A 15,382-nucleotide genomic window follows, 5' to 3' on the forward strand; every position below is an offset into this window, starting at 1 on the left:
ACATTTTTCCCTGTAGGATTTTGCATAAAGGTGGGGAAATATTTATTTTTTCTTCAAGTCTGAATGCTTGCCTAGAAGGGCAGCTGAACTCAGGAACAGGAACGAAAAAAAGTGTTTAAAGGTATCTTAATTCTTATCTCTTTAGTGTCATATAACATGTATGTACATTAGAGACTTTCACAAGAGTTTCTTACTATGTTGCTGTGCAGAACAAATGCAATGTATCTTCATAAGGCATGAGGTTTGCCACTTTTAAGCCAGTTCTTAAGCTTACTATTATTTAGTTAGTCTGTTTTTTTTATTCTTTGAATAAAATTTTAGAAGTCTAAAATGTTTATCACAGGCAAAAAAAAAACAAAAAACAACACAACAAACCTATGTAGAACAGTCAACATTAAAAGCAGTTGTTGTGTACGTTTGTAAGGTAATTATTTGTTTCCTTTGCTTGAAACTGAACTTTAAAATGTTTTTCCTATTCTGAATCCCATATTTTAATTTGGAAAGCTTTGTTCTTTACTTTGTCTGACAAACTGAAATTAATGATGATGTCTGTTTCTTCTAAGGTGGCTATGCTTTTGTTCATTATTTTGGTTTACAGGCTTTGAACTTTTGTTTTACTTCTGTGCATACTTGTACATTTTGAGGTAGCTTGAGGCCAGAAGGGATATTGTAGGCTGTGTTTTCCAGAGGCCAGTGTCTCTTCTGTCTGTCCCAGTTGCTAGGCCTGTGCAAATCTGCTGAGCACGGGAGAGTATTGCAACAGATCATAGATACCTACAGGAGAGAAACTGTGTTCTTGTTTTGTTTAGTTTCAACAATAAAGCACAACATTTCACCATAATAGCACTTCAGTGTTCCTTTAATGGTTGTGCAGTGAGGCTTAGCTTAAGTTGAAGCCACTGTATCTCCTATGTTGAGGCACATGCCCCCCCTTCTTTTTTTTTCTCCTTTGGCATATAGAGAATTCAAAGAATATCTGTTTGTTTGTTCTTTTGATAGAAATGTATTCTGGGTCAGATTTTTGAAAGCTGTCTGAACCCAAAATATAGATGGTCAATTAATGCCTATTTTTGCAGATATCGTCATACTGGTTTGACTATGTTGTTCCATTTCAGTGTAGAGTGCTTGCCCTTGGTGCATGCAGCTGGATGAGCACTTATGTGCAGACTTGGAAATTGTATTTGTTTCTTGTTTTTCTGTTTTTGTATGTTCTAACTCCAGAACTGCTTTAATAAAATAACATACTAAGTGTAGTGTAGTACGTGGCTAATATTACTGTAAATTGTAAAATACAAGTTGTATTTGAGTTACTAACTTGATTGTAGTGGAAACTTCACAGTAGTGAGATGTATGAGAGCATAGATTATTCAAGTATATTTTCTTAAAAGAATATCAAGTGAATTCAAATTAGCATTTATTTTGTCACATTAAAAAATGGGTAATAAGAAATAAAATTTTGGTTGAAATGTCATCTTTCTGCCTTCACTTATCACAAGGTTTGTTCTTTCATGACATTTGAGCTACACTACTAGTGAATCCTTCACAAAAGTTGGTGGTAACTGCAAGCTTAATGGCAACAATGAGATTCCACAGTTGTTTAGAGAATAAACTGTATTTAAAATCAAATCAAAACACCAGCTAGATTGTCAACAAGGCAGCTTTCTCGGACAGCCTTTTGTAATGGTTCATGAACGACAGAAACATACTTCAGGTGTTGGACAGCTTATCACCAGATTCTTGACTGGCAGAAATCAACACTCTTGGCAGTAAATAAATGTGCATTTGTACCAGTATAAAATTCTCCTGCCCTAATGCAATATCAAGGCAGAGAATATTGTGTGTGCCTGCATGTGCTCCACACTGTGTGGCCCTCCCCCAGTATCATGAATTTTGTCAAAGATTTGTGTGTTTGAGTGATATTCATCAACTTGCATTGTTTTTGTTAATAAAAAAAAATAGATAACTGAAAACCAGTAATATGCAGTTTGTCATATTTATTTTGTTCCTCTATAAGTGCAATATAAATTTATAAGAACAGCCAAACTGATTCAAAACAGGAGTCCTTTGTTTCATGTGTTTTGTCTTTAGCAGTAGCTATCAGTGGATACCTAGGGTGGCAAACCTGTGGGATAATTCCTCCAGTTATCCCAGTATTCCAGGTATTTTAAGCTGTGGGGATGTCCTGAACCTATTGTGTTTTTTCTATTCAGTGTCTCTCAGTGGATCTATTTTTAGACTGTTTTTGTGTAGTATTTAACTTGCGGAAACTTACTGCATCCACAGTGTCTTTTGACAACATGTGAAGTAGTCTTATTCTATTTCTTGAAATGCCAGCTCTTAGTGCTTATTGAACCATTGAGCTCCTGTGAGCTTCATATAATGGCCTCTAGTTTCTCTTCTGGGAGAATTAGGCAACTGTAATATGCATCCATAGCCTCTGTGGTACTAACGGCCTTGTAGAGACCTGTCTTACTTTTGTAGATAGAGTTCTGCACATTTGTTAGTATCATTGACTACAGAAAATAAAGCAGAGACCAAGAGAAATTTCCATTGCAGGACTTAAGGTACCACTTCAGCCATGGCTGCTTCTCCTCATGTTCCTTGATTTATTTATTTATTTATTTATTTATTTATTTATCGGACACTTAAAATTTATGAGATGATTTCATAGGTTGCAGGGTTATATAAATAAGTGTGGTAATTCATCTTACCTTGCTCAGCAATACAAACTAAACCTGTAATAAATTTTAAGTTCGGTACTAGACAGTGAAATGACAATGTATGCTTAAACAGTACTCTTAAAGATAGAAAATGAATGGACTTCTGTTTAAATTGTAGAGGTAAATAATTTTGGATTAAAAAGTCCTTAGCAATGATATATTCTACATATAGGGGTATGGTGGTGATTCTGAACAGCTTGTATTTTAAGAACAAAGCTTAATACCATAGTGCTTTGGAATGTCTGGCAGCTGAGATGTACTCTTGTGATGGTCCTAACTGAGAGTCGTACAGACTTCAAAAAAGGTATAATTGCAGATACTGATAGCTTCTTGGGATCTGAATGTTTACTTAAATGCCTTTTTTAAAAAAATAATAAAAAAAAAAGCACATTGTATTAATCATTCTAATAAATTGTGAAGAACAGAAAATTAATAATAGAATGACAAAACAAGCAAGCACTGTATTTTATGGTACACTCGTAATGCAAATATATATTTATTGTAAACATATATTTAATGGGTTTTATAAGTTACCAACTTTTATTCTTGATCTAGCAGGTGTGTTCAAAATCCTTTACGAACGTTTATAAGTAAAATTATGGAGAAGTCTAAAGGATTTGTAGCTTCCATTTTTTCCCCATTGTTTTCAAACGATTGTGAATATTGTATAAGATGTTACGATTTTGAAATAGCTTTAATCAGGAACAGATCGGCTAAGCTACTGTTCTGTTCAGTAGAAACGGTACACTTCTCATCAGTTAAATGACCTCTATTTCTAACAAAGTATTTCATTATTTGTTTTTGAGATTCCATTAAGAAATAGTAACAATAGTGAAAGAAAGGTTTCAATGCATTGTGATGTTGCTTTGTTTAATTAAAGAATATAGTTTCTGTAGCTTTTAGTTAGCATATATTGTAAAAAGCTACAAACTTTCATTTCTTTCAATACAAGTTGGCACAGAAATTAATTCCCTTCTGTGGGAGGGGTGAAGAACTAAATTGTACTAAACAAAACTTCAAGATTAAAATGAGAAATGAGCCTGGGGCTTTTCAGTTTAGTTGTTACAAAACCAAGATATACAACAAAAGGCAGTATTTCAAAATAGACCACTGCATTTGCTGCTTCTGTATGCCAGAATTACTATAAACACAATTGGAAGACAGTGACCCATAACTTGACACTTCTTTTCACTTACATTGAGCAGTGGTTTCTGTGAAAGAAAGCAGTGAAGTTATTTTTTAGTTTACGTGATAAGGAAAAATCTGTGTTTCTGCTTTAAAATGTGTTGAGTATTAAGTGGTTTTGTCTGAAATCATTAAAACTAAAAGATTAGTGGCATGGTTGCTTTGTAGTAACTCTGTATGTCACTGAATAGACTTCAGTATCTTGCATATTAGTACAGTTAACAAACGCTTTGTAGTGATAAGCTGTCAATATATAGCTTCTGTGCACCATTGAAACATTGTACTACACAAATAGTCCATCACAACTCTTATATGTTGTGTATATATATATTTCATTTGAGTATATATCTATGTACATACAGGTTTTTAGTAAATATATATGTAAAACACATGCACCATTCATGTTCTCAAATGTTTTATTATTCTTTTTTTTTTAATCTGTGTTTATAATACCTGTTTGTGAAATGTGTCAATCAAAAGGGCGTTCAGTGGTGTCTTCTGAAGGAAGAGGAGGTCATTCCCCGTATCAGGGCTATGGAGGGGCGTAGAGGACGACCACCAAATCTAGACAGACAGCATTCGAGAGAGGAATCAAGAATGAGACGACGCAAAGGCCGACCTCCAAATGTTGGTAGCACTGAATTTCTAGACAACACTGATGCAAAGCTTTTAAGAAAGCTACAGGCTCAAGGTAAGACATATATTACTGAAATATATTACTGCTTTCACAAACAAGGACATGTACTGATGTACATGGAGGATTAATGTTTTTCTAAAGAGAAGTAATGTACATCTTACTTTGGAACTTTGTCAAGTGTTTTCCTTGAAGCCCTTTTCTGTTTCAAGATCAGTAAATATATGTATGACTCAAGGGAAGAAGCGTGTGTGCACAGGTGTATGTCTAAGAGCTTATTCTGTAGTTTACGTAGATTGAGTTATATAGATTAAAAAAGTAGACATACAGTATTTTTGTGGCCGTTGATATTCCTTTAAATGGCAAAACTGATCAGAACTCTGTGATCCCTGATAGCAGCTCAAACAACATTAGAACAAGAAATTGAAACTGATTAGCTTTTTCACCCTCTTTAGAATCTATTTTTTCCCTCAGCCTCTACAAGGTGTTTATGACTGAATGAAAGAGAATTGGTCTCACTAGGCAGAGAACAATGTTATGATTTATGTTGTTGAGAGCACTGATTTATTTAAAAAAAAAAAAAAAAAAAAGAAAAAGAATAAACAAAAATTGAAACTAGAAAGGCCCTTTCTAGGGACAACACTTTTTAATAAATTGATCTTTTTTACTTAAATCAGCTTAGCTTGTTTGTGCTTTTGGAATTACATTTGTAGATTTCTTTTTTTTTAAAAAACAAATAAACAAACAAACAAAAAACACATCTTTGCCTTACTGAAAATGAAAAAAAAAGAAGTTGCTTTAAAAAAATGGCAATTCTATATAAATTCAAACAATCTGGATGGATAAAACTTTGGAGCTACTTCTACCACATCTGAAATTTAGAACCATTGAAGTCAGCATTTCTATGAAGCTTTTGGCTGCCCCAGGGAAGACACTGTTCTTGTGAAATCATTGATAGTGACAAGATTTTAAGACCCATAATGTTGAATACTGTCACATGTTCACAGTACTAATGTATACAGTAGCACTTTAATGTTAGGGAATACTACTAGATGTCAAGGGTATGAAGGCCGTATTTTAAATAAACATCCGGTATGTGATCTTTGAATTTCAATTCTTTAGTCCATAACTGTATCATATTTTCCAAATGGAGCTAATGAAAAATTCTTACCTCCAGGAGATGGGATGTTTTAACTTGGGCTTCAGAACTGCTCTTTCATGTGCTTACTGTAAACACATTTTAGGGTATCTATCTAGCATTTTGCAGGTTTTCCTTGTGTGTGCGTCAAATATTTCCTTGGTGCAGTTCTTTGCATCTTTTTTGTTTGTGTCTGCAAAGAGTGCTGTTCAGTGTGAAAATGTTTAAGAGATTCGATGGTAATGCTTTAGACAGAAGGACAGAGAGAAAACAGCTTTCAGGACACCCAAAGTATTTTTAAGTGTTTTGCAGCTGTTCTACCCGAGTGTTAAGGTCACCACCATGCTTTACCCAGCATGAGAATTGGGAAGCTATTTGTAAGTGAAGTGTCAAGTGCTGAAGCACCACAACATTTGCTGAGAGGCTGTATGTTTATTGTGGAGGTACAGGATATTATTTAAAGAAGTCTTTTCTTAGTGGGAAAAGATAAGTCTCAGTCACTGATCATAATATGTTTTGCTTCATTTAGTATCTTCCTTTTCCCCATATTGATCACTGCAAAGGGGGGGGGGGGGGGCGGAAGGGAGAGGAGAATACTTTCCCATGTCTGTTTTCCCACCACACACAGCATTTAGATCATTTAGTAAAATACACAAAAGCACATGGTCCATATATAAAATAAGATTCAGAATGTGTATTTGATGTTATATATGTTCAAATATATCTTGCTTCTTTTTGTTCCTCTTCTGAGAGTATAAGAAATGCCTTAGTATCTCATTTCAGGGATTCATTAGCACAGAGCTCTTTCTCCAGCAGTGTCAATGGGAGATGCTGCTGGGAGAAGGCATGTGAGCCTGATTGCTTCTTGGTCCAATTATTCCCACATAAATGCACCCTGGTATACTGAAGTATTAGTATAAGTTTTCTTGAATCTTTTGTTTTTTTCTGTTTATGAAACTGTTTCCCATGAATTAGCCTTTTCGCTCTCTTTTTAACCTGATGTTTGCTCTAACAACCTCCTGTGACAAGAAGTTTTTGGAGTCTGATAAATACCAATAAAGAAGTTTTTCTAATTTTCAAAAAAAAAAGTATTGGGCTTTTAGTGGTGTTCCATAGTTCTATGATCGTGGGATTTGGAGAATAATGGTTCTCCAATTTGTGTCCTTTGCCATAGGACATAGCACTTTGCAAACCTTGTTTCTTTCTGTCGTTCATCTTGTCTACTCCAAACTGAGGAGCCCAAGTATTCTTACTCTTTTCTCAGAACATAGTTGTTCCATCCCTTTTATCTTCTTTTGTGTCTGATTTTGGTATTTTTCTAGATGTTTTACCTTACATTTTTCTATGATGATGCTTCTCTGCTGCCTTTACTTACCTCTTTGCAGGGCTCTTCCAAGGCTGGTGTCAGCACAGCCTTGGATTGTCCAGAATGCTTAATATCATCTGCATATTTGGGGATTAACTTTTCTGTACCCTTTACAAGTCATTGATGAAGAGAGATATTAATTAAAGGTGGTTCTTGTACTGATACTTGAGGATACCCTCCACTAACTTTTCTCTATGACAAAAGGTGACTGGTAATCCCTACCTTTTGCCTGCAACCACTTGATGAGCTTTTGGTCTGTAAAGGAGCTTTTCTTTGGTGATGTAACTGCTTAGTTTTATTAATAAATGTTTGACCTGGAAACTTGTCAAAGATTTTTTGAAATTTCAAACGTGCTCTGTCCATTACATTCCCTTCATCAGCCTGTTACTGACATGCTTGTAAAATTCTGAAATTGGGAAGAATTTCCGTCTATAGAAGCCATGCTGACTGTCTCAACAGATGGTGTTTTACAGTGTACTCAGTGAAGCCTCTCAAGCTCAAGAGGAATAGAAAATGGAAATAGCAGATGACAAGTCTTTCTCTAGAGTCTGTTTTGTTGATGGGAGTCACTAGTTCTATTAACAGGTGAAACGTGGCTGTTATTAATGCAATAAACATCCAGACCAATGCCTCTCTGGTTCCAAGTTAGTGTTCCTTCAGATTCCTGAGCTTACTCTGTCCAATCCTGGTGTGAAGTTAGCATCTTATTTACCTCCAGTTCATCTAGCTCTTCTGTCCTGTTTGTTGTAGACGATACACTGTGTTGGGGAATATCCCCAACATCTTCAGCCGTAGAGACTAGCACAAACACTTCACTAATATTCTTTGCTAAGCCATTTTTTTCTTCCTGTTTCATAGAATAATAGAATCACAGAGTGGTTTGGGTTGGAAAGGACCTTAAAATTCCAACCCGTCTCCCAGAGCACCGTCCAGCCTGGCCTTCAACACATCCAGGGATGAGGCATCCAAAACTTGTCTGGGCAACCTCCCAGAGTGCCTCACCACCCTCATAGTAAAGAATTTCTTCCTTACATCTAATTTAAACCTACCCTTTTTTAATTTACAATTGTTAACCCTTGCTGTGTCACTACACTCCCTCTGTCATTAGGTCCCCTGATTGCGTTTCTGGCTTCCTGTTTTGATATGTCTAAAGATCTTTCACTGTCTGTTCAGGCACCCTATGCAAGGATCTCTGCAGTTTTTTTTTCAAGCCCTTCTAACATGGTCCTTAATTTTAACGTCGTAGGCTTTCCTGTTTTTATTTGAACAAAATTATTATTTTTAAGTGCTCACTGTTTTCTTTTGACAGCCTCCTTTTCTGAAGAGCCATGTGTTTTTTTTTTTTTATTGAACTACCTTTTTCCTTTTTGAAATGTGGCACAGTGCTTATTTACCTAGATAAGTAAAGGGTTTTTGTTCTCTAAATGCTTCGAGGTTATTCACTTTAAGATTGCACACTTGAAGACTGCTTTTTACACCTTCTTTTAATGTTCCACCAAATGGATTACAAGCATCTCTTCCTTTAATATTTTTGTTACATGTCTTGATACTATACTTTACATAGAAGGCTGGTCAACTGATATTCCTGTAATTCCCATCAACGCCATATCTTATTAAAGAACATTCTAACATGTACGTGAGATGTTCGTTACATCTAGATTATCATTTGATGCCAAGAATTCTGGTTTCACTTCCTCTTTTTTTTTTTTCTTGCCTTTATTTAGGAGTACTCAATTTTTTTCCTAAGTAAAGCACACAACAGTTGAATGGGATTGCAGGTGGGTCTAATTTGCTGTGCCATTTTTTTTTGTAGATTTTAACCTTCCGTTTTTTTTTTTGTTTGTTTTTTTTTTGTTTTGTTTTGTTTTTTTTTTTGGTTGGTTGGTTTTGGTTTTTACTTTTTCAAAGACATGCTGCACATTAACTACATCCTCCTCATGGATTGTCCCAGTTTAGACTCAATAGTCTTCTGCATCTGTTGGCTTTTCCATAGATCGTAGTTAGAATTTAGGTCACATAGGAGAAGTTAAATTTCTAGCTTACAGTTCTGTTGCAGTTCATGTTTAGCTGCTGCTTATGTATTGTTTCCCCTTGGCCCTGAAGTTGTAGTGTACCTATTTGTACTGCTCTTAATTGTCTACAACAGTGTCTGATCTACACATGGGCATTCCATATGTCTTCCTGCCTCTTGGTCGTTGGACATGAAGTTAGCACTATTTTGAAGAATTCTATAAGGGAGGTATTGGGCCTCAGTACTTTGAATAGCAAGCTGAATTTAGCCTCCAGAAAAATTCTTCCTAGAACTGTCTACATCATTGGATCCATGCACAGTTCACCCAAATTTCATACTGTTCTCACTTCTAATATTAGAATGAGTCAGGAAGTTAGTAATTAGCAAAAGCTAATTAGTAGCTATGGTTAAAGAATACTCTGTCCCATTTGAGTCTGCTTCTGCTACATTGGTCAAGAAGGATTAGGTGATTATTTGAAGTAAAAAATAAGGAAAAGAGTAACTTTGTGCTTTCTGAATGATATGATGATCTGGTACTTTGAGACAAATATATTCTGCTTTAAAAAGAAAGAAGAAATCTAGCTTTAAGCAAAGCAGCATTATTAGTGGGATACTATCACACACTTTATGGAGACATTTCTCCTCCAAAAATAAAACACTTGTTAATGTAGAAGCTATCCACAGTTCTTGTGATACATACGTATTATATATGCATAAAAATGTCTGTGCTTGTGTCTGTGTTTATATGTATATTGGAAATATCCCAAAGTAGTTCGTAGTTGAATGTTTTCAAGATAAACGTGCACAAGAAATGGACTGTTTTCTCCGTTTGTTTACCTCAGACAAGCATGAGGAAATGTGAGCTGTATCTTTTATTGTTGGACAGCACTGTTTTTATGAACTCAATTCCTTTTTTTATAACAGAAATAGCTAGACAAGCAGCACAAATAAAGCTACTCAGAAAACTCCAGAAGCAGGAACAAGCTCGAGCTGCCAAAGAAGCAAAAAAACAGCAAGGCAAGTATCAGACTTGTGAAAACTTGTGTGTGCTGGAAGACTAGTTTGAGAACTGTTGATGTGAAGTTGTATGCTTTTCATTATTTTCTGCTGATACTAATTTATTTATTTGCCTTTCTTATAGCTATTATGGCAGCTGAAGAAAAGAGAAAGCAAAAAGAGCAGATAAAGATAATGAAGCAGCAGGTAACCTTTGTGATTGCTAATTAAGCTCTTCTTGTTTTGAATTAACCGAGTTTTGGTTTTTAAATTATTTTGTAAATTAAGTATGCTTGTTACAAAGTGAATGTTTTAAATCTAGTTCTACAGAGCACACTGTATATTATTGAAAAATGTAAGTTCTGTTGTCATGCCAGTTCATGCTGTCAGGACATCCCAGATTTGTCTGTGTTGATTTAAGCTGTGCATACGTGTAGCTGTTTGCCAATATTGGTAAGAAATTCAGAAACTGCTACTCCAGTGTGGTGATGTGGTCATCCTTTAACTACATCTGTGAATACAAACAGCAATATATCTGTTTCTGTACATACCAGAAGAGTGTAGTTAGCTTCTTCATGGATTCTGGCTATCTCTCAGTGGTTTTAGATTGTGCATGAAGAGTTATATCTCAGTATGCCAGTGAATTAATATGTTTTTATACGTACAGGTATTGCCAAATACTGTTATAGCAAATGCTTCTACCAAAAGTGAGAATGTGCCTGTATAAACATTACCAAATGAAGCTACTTATGGTAACAGGCTTTTCATTATTTTAACAACAGAATTTTAACAAAATAGTGAGATGTTACTTACGTTGGGAATATGAAAGCTTTCAAAAAGAAATAATGTCGTATTGTCTGTGGCTGTAGGGTCAGTTCCTTTTTAATTTTTTTTTTGTTATTAGTTATCTAAACTAATCATTAAGTATCTGAATGTTTTAAAAATGTAAAGATACTGAAGTCCACTTAACTGTGAATACATTAACCAGGTTGCATGTGGGCAATTGTTACTGGCTGACAGATCAAGTGCTTTGGGTTTCACATTACTCAGATTTGCGTGTTGCCACAATTGAAAGACTGCTAGAACTAAGGCAGACAATGATGGTTTGACAGACCCCTGTATCTCTTCTTCAGGAAGATTACATCAAATCACTGTCCTTTTTTTGTGTTTAAACTCCCATTTCCATTCATTCCTGAATAGCTCCACCATTGCCTGCCAGAATTTGAACACTGCTAGTTTACTTATAGTGTCATTATCTGGCAATCTTAAAACTGTTAAAGAAATAGTAATACTGTGACTTCCTAAACACAAACACTCATGCATAACTGTGAACGTTGGTTTTTCAGGGATATATCAGGCATCTTCTAATGCTAGTAAAAATTCTAAACATGCATTACTGTAAGGGAACAATTGACTGTAATGCTTGTAAGACTCAATAACAGAAGGTATATGTGTATAACCTCACTCTTTTTTTGCTGAAGTAATTTTCCTTAATATTGTTTTCAAGAAACAGAATTAACTTTCTTCCCCTGTAGGAGAAAATTAAGCGTATCCAGCAAATCAGAATGGAGAAAGAGCTTCGAGCTCAACAAATTTTAGAGGTAGACATAACGGCTCAAGTATTTTCGTGTTTGCATTTGTGAGAATGTTGTCCTTTAATAGTCACACATGAAGGAAGAATGTTACCAAATACAGCAATTCTAACGATATGGACTTAAAGAAGCCAGTTACAAAATTTCCAAGTACAATTTTGCAATATTTGGATGCTAAAGCAATATGTTCCACTTTGTATGAAAGGCAGTAGTTTTAAAATACTAATTTTATGAATATATAAGCTATAATAAACTAGTATACAATACTAGTATGCTGTTCTAATGTACTACGTTCCTAGTGTAGCAGCAAGAATAGATCACTGGTATTCAAGTTTCCTATCGTGCAAATACACATTTTTTAATCTCTTTGTCATTTATATTTTATCGTTTTGTTATTTTATTTATTTATTTAATTTTGGTTATAGTATCCAAGGGAAGCAATTTTGCATAGGACTTGTTATTCTGTCTTAATTTAAATAAAGACAAAGTGAATGGATTGACTATGTGACATACATTGAGGAAGAGATTACTTGAAATGTACATTTAATATGTGATGTCGTTTTCAGCTTTTTATGGTGTGTAGCTTTATTTATAGTCAGATTATTTTCAAGTTGTGATGTTGCTGTTGAGTGACCTATTCTGCATGCACAGGCAAAAAAGAAAAAGAAGGAAGAAGCAGCAAATGCCAAATTACTGGAAGCTGAAAAGCGAATCAAGGTTAGTTTATATGAGTTCGAAAAATAAGTGTGTTGTTATGCATAATACATGTTGATGCAGAAAAGCAATTTTTTGGAAGAGTATTCAACTGAATAGGTATGGAATGAAAATAAATCTACGTGTGCATATGTTTTGTAGATGTGTAACACATACAGACCTTTTTACACCTATGTCATATAGAAATACAGTAACGTTCATACATGCATGCATGAATATATAGACATAGACGCTATTTTTTTGTGCCATTAACAGGAGTTTTGCTTACATGACACTTGGTTTACATAGCTTCAAATGGTTTTGCAATAGCGTTATTCACAATGTTTTTTAAAGCACACTATTAAAATGCTTTGTTGCTTCCCAACTAATATTCCTGTATAGGCTAGATGTATACAAGACTAGGGACCTCTTCTTCAGACACTGGAAAAAAGTAGTTTATATTAGTAGTTCTATTACTGCTCTGGCGTTGTATTTTAACATTGAACTCCCAACTCGGTAGATTTGCTTTGATATATGCTATTACTGTTCTGTGGTTGGTTTATGGGGAAATAAAACTAAGAAAACTTAATTAAAGTGTGCTATTCTAGTATAGCAAATACGTTCATCGTAGTAAGTACAGTTTGATAAGATACATTTCTGTTGTTTTGCTTAAGGAAAAAGAGATGCGAAGGCAGCAAGCTGTTCTTCTCAAGCACCAGGTTGGTATACATTCGGTTGACCAAGCAGGCAGAATGCCAGTTGTGAACTACTACTTAAGTAATGTGGGGGAAAAATCTTCAAAATATGCCCTTTTTAAATTCCTGGGTTTGATTCCTGCACAATTTTTCTTTCATCTTATGATTTGTTGCTTTGCTTTGGTATTGGGGTCTTTTGGGGGATTTAAAAGTGGTTTTATGACTTTGTGATTTCTGTTTCATAATGTTGTGCCAACTCTTTCTACCAGGAGTTGGAGAGGCATAGACTAGATATGGTATGGGTATGTTTATTTTTGTACATCTAACACCGCATTGTGATTTGGTTGTGATATGGTTGTCATAGCAATGCATAAAATGTAGCACTGGCTGCTGTCATATTACATACTGCTGCATGGCTTTACAGCACAGTGCATTGCATACATCTGCTTGTCTTGTCTGTTAAGGGAAAAAAAAGACATCTCAAAAGTATATAAATTGAACATGGTAATCTGTAAATGAGTTTTTAAACAGAAATCTTTGTTGCTGATGTCCCAACATAAATTGGACAACTGTATAAGATCAGGGATTAATTAATGCAAAAATTAATAGGTTGTCACATGGATACTTTTTCTAAACTTTGTCCCATTCACTGGGAGTGGATCTAGAAGTTTTTAAATATGATTTGAATTAACCTGCTTTAGAAGTTAGGATCATTTCTCTCCCAAGTCTGTAAAGTACTGAGCAAATTAGCTTTCAGTCAGTGTAAATACATAACATTATGATTATACAGTGAAACGTTAGTCTGTAATCCTACTCTCATTGGATGAGATGGTAAAATACCTTTTGCTTTTACTGGAGCCAAGACTTATTCTACAGTTTTTAAGGCAGAAAAAAACATACGTACCACTCTAGAATACAGCTTCTTAATGCATTTGAAGTTATTGGCATAACTTATTGGAAGACAGGCATTCAAAGTAAATTCAAGTGTCAGTGCGTATGTATATGTGCTGCGCCAGCACTAGCTTGATTAAAACTGATCTAGAGTTGAGAAAATTCATCATACTAATTTGTTTCTCGATCACAGAAATGTTAATATTTGCAATGTTCAAAATGACTAGTTTAAAAATTTCTATTGAATTGGCTATTGAAGAAGTAAATTGCAAGTTCCCTGATAGCAGATGTAAGGTAACTGACCTGTTCCAGCCAACCATTATGCTTTTTGTTCTGCCAGCTTATGAAGGAGCATCACAACTGACCATAAGTAAATCTGTATGCTTCTTTTTTTTACACTGTCTCCATATTCATTGCTTTACCTTTTTTGCTTTTGATTGTTCTTGTATTTGCTTTCTAAACCTGAACTAAAACATGCACAGACTTGGCCATTCTTGTTCTATATTTAGTATTTACTGTGACTTGTCTATTAATGCTAAACTTGTACTCAGCTTTTCTATTGATATTAACATGTGGAATAGTTTTGTTCTAATCCTATCTGTTTCAATAGGAACGAGAAAGGAGAAGACAACATATGATGCTTATGAAAGCCATGGAAGCACGTAAAAAAGCAGAAGTGAGTAATGAACCAGTGAAACTTTGAAGTTTTCATTTGTTCATTCTGCAGTCATCTGTAGAAGACCAGGACCATTTATGAGATGCTGGTAGTGTGAACCTGCACAACCTAATCCAAAACCCATCAAAATGCGTTCATCTAATGCTAAGATAGAAATTTTTGCTTTTTGTTCTAGGTTGTTTTTTGCCACCTGCCTCCTCTAATTGATATGAGTAATAAAAACTATTTTAGTTCTAATAGCAGAGTTAATGACTTTCTGTGAAATGGAGCAAAATAAAATTCTCATTCAGATTCTCTTTATGCTGTATAGATAAACAATCAGTTTAGCTTTTGCTCATTCACGGAAAACCAATTTTTACTTTTTACTCGCATGAAACATTTCACTTTAAATGTATGTAATAGAAGGTTTTCCTAAGAATTTAGGACCGAGACTTCGGTGGTATGGAGATAACGCATCATATATTTGAGGTTTGAATGCATCTCTTAACAGTATGAGGGTTTTACTTATTCTGGAGTTCTATGTACTTCAGAGTAGCAATATCAAAGAATGGTAAAATCACTTCATTTATGCAAACAGGGTAGCAAGCTACCATGAGTATATGAGCATTTTCCCTGTAATTAACTGAGGATCAATGAACAACAAATGGTTTTTAAACATGCATTTATCACCAGTTGGTTTTATCAGGAGTTCTGTGCACTTAACTGTAACAGGAGAGGTTCTAGGAGCTGTCCAATCAGCTGTTTGGAAGCAACATATATTTCATAGCATCCAAATGATTACAAAG

At 34.8% G+C, this 15,382-nt stretch overlaps 1 protein-coding gene across 24 annotated transcripts in view; it reads left to right on the forward strand.

Moving 5' to 3' along the window:
- The window catches only part of BAZ2B (bromodomain adjacent to zinc finger domain 2B), a 130,302-nt gene that overhangs the window by 88,603 nt on the left and 26,317 nt on the right, over window positions 1-15,382 (forward strand). For 15 of the 24 annotated variants that reach the window (XM_068686850.1, XM_068686826.1, XM_068686835.1 and 12 more), the window contains 8 exons: window positions 4,386-4,596; window positions 9,979-10,071; window positions 10,196-10,257; window positions 11,586-11,651; window positions 12,294-12,359; window positions 13,010-13,054; window positions 13,300-13,332; window positions 14,532-14,597. In XM_068686850.1, the coding sequence (XP_068542951.1) occupies window positions 4,386-4,596; window positions 9,979-10,071; window positions 10,196-10,257; window positions 11,586-11,651; window positions 12,294-12,359; window positions 13,010-13,054; window positions 13,300-13,332; window positions 14,532-14,597 (642 nt within the window). The remainder of the gene's footprint in view (window positions 1-4,385; window positions 4,597-9,978; window positions 10,072-10,195; window positions 10,258-11,585; window positions 11,652-12,293; window positions 12,360-13,009; window positions 13,055-13,299; window positions 13,333-14,531; window positions 14,598-15,382) is intronic. The other 9 variants (XM_068686828.1, XM_068686829.1, XM_068686838.1 and 6 more) reach the window with 4 other exon arrangements.

Source organism: Anas acuta, chromosome 6 (assembly GCF_963932015.1).
Source record: "Anas acuta chromosome 6, bAnaAcu1.1, whole genome shotgun sequence".
Classification (NCBI taxonomy): domain Eukaryota; kingdom Metazoa; phylum Chordata; class Aves; order Anseriformes; family Anatidae; genus Anas; species Anas acuta.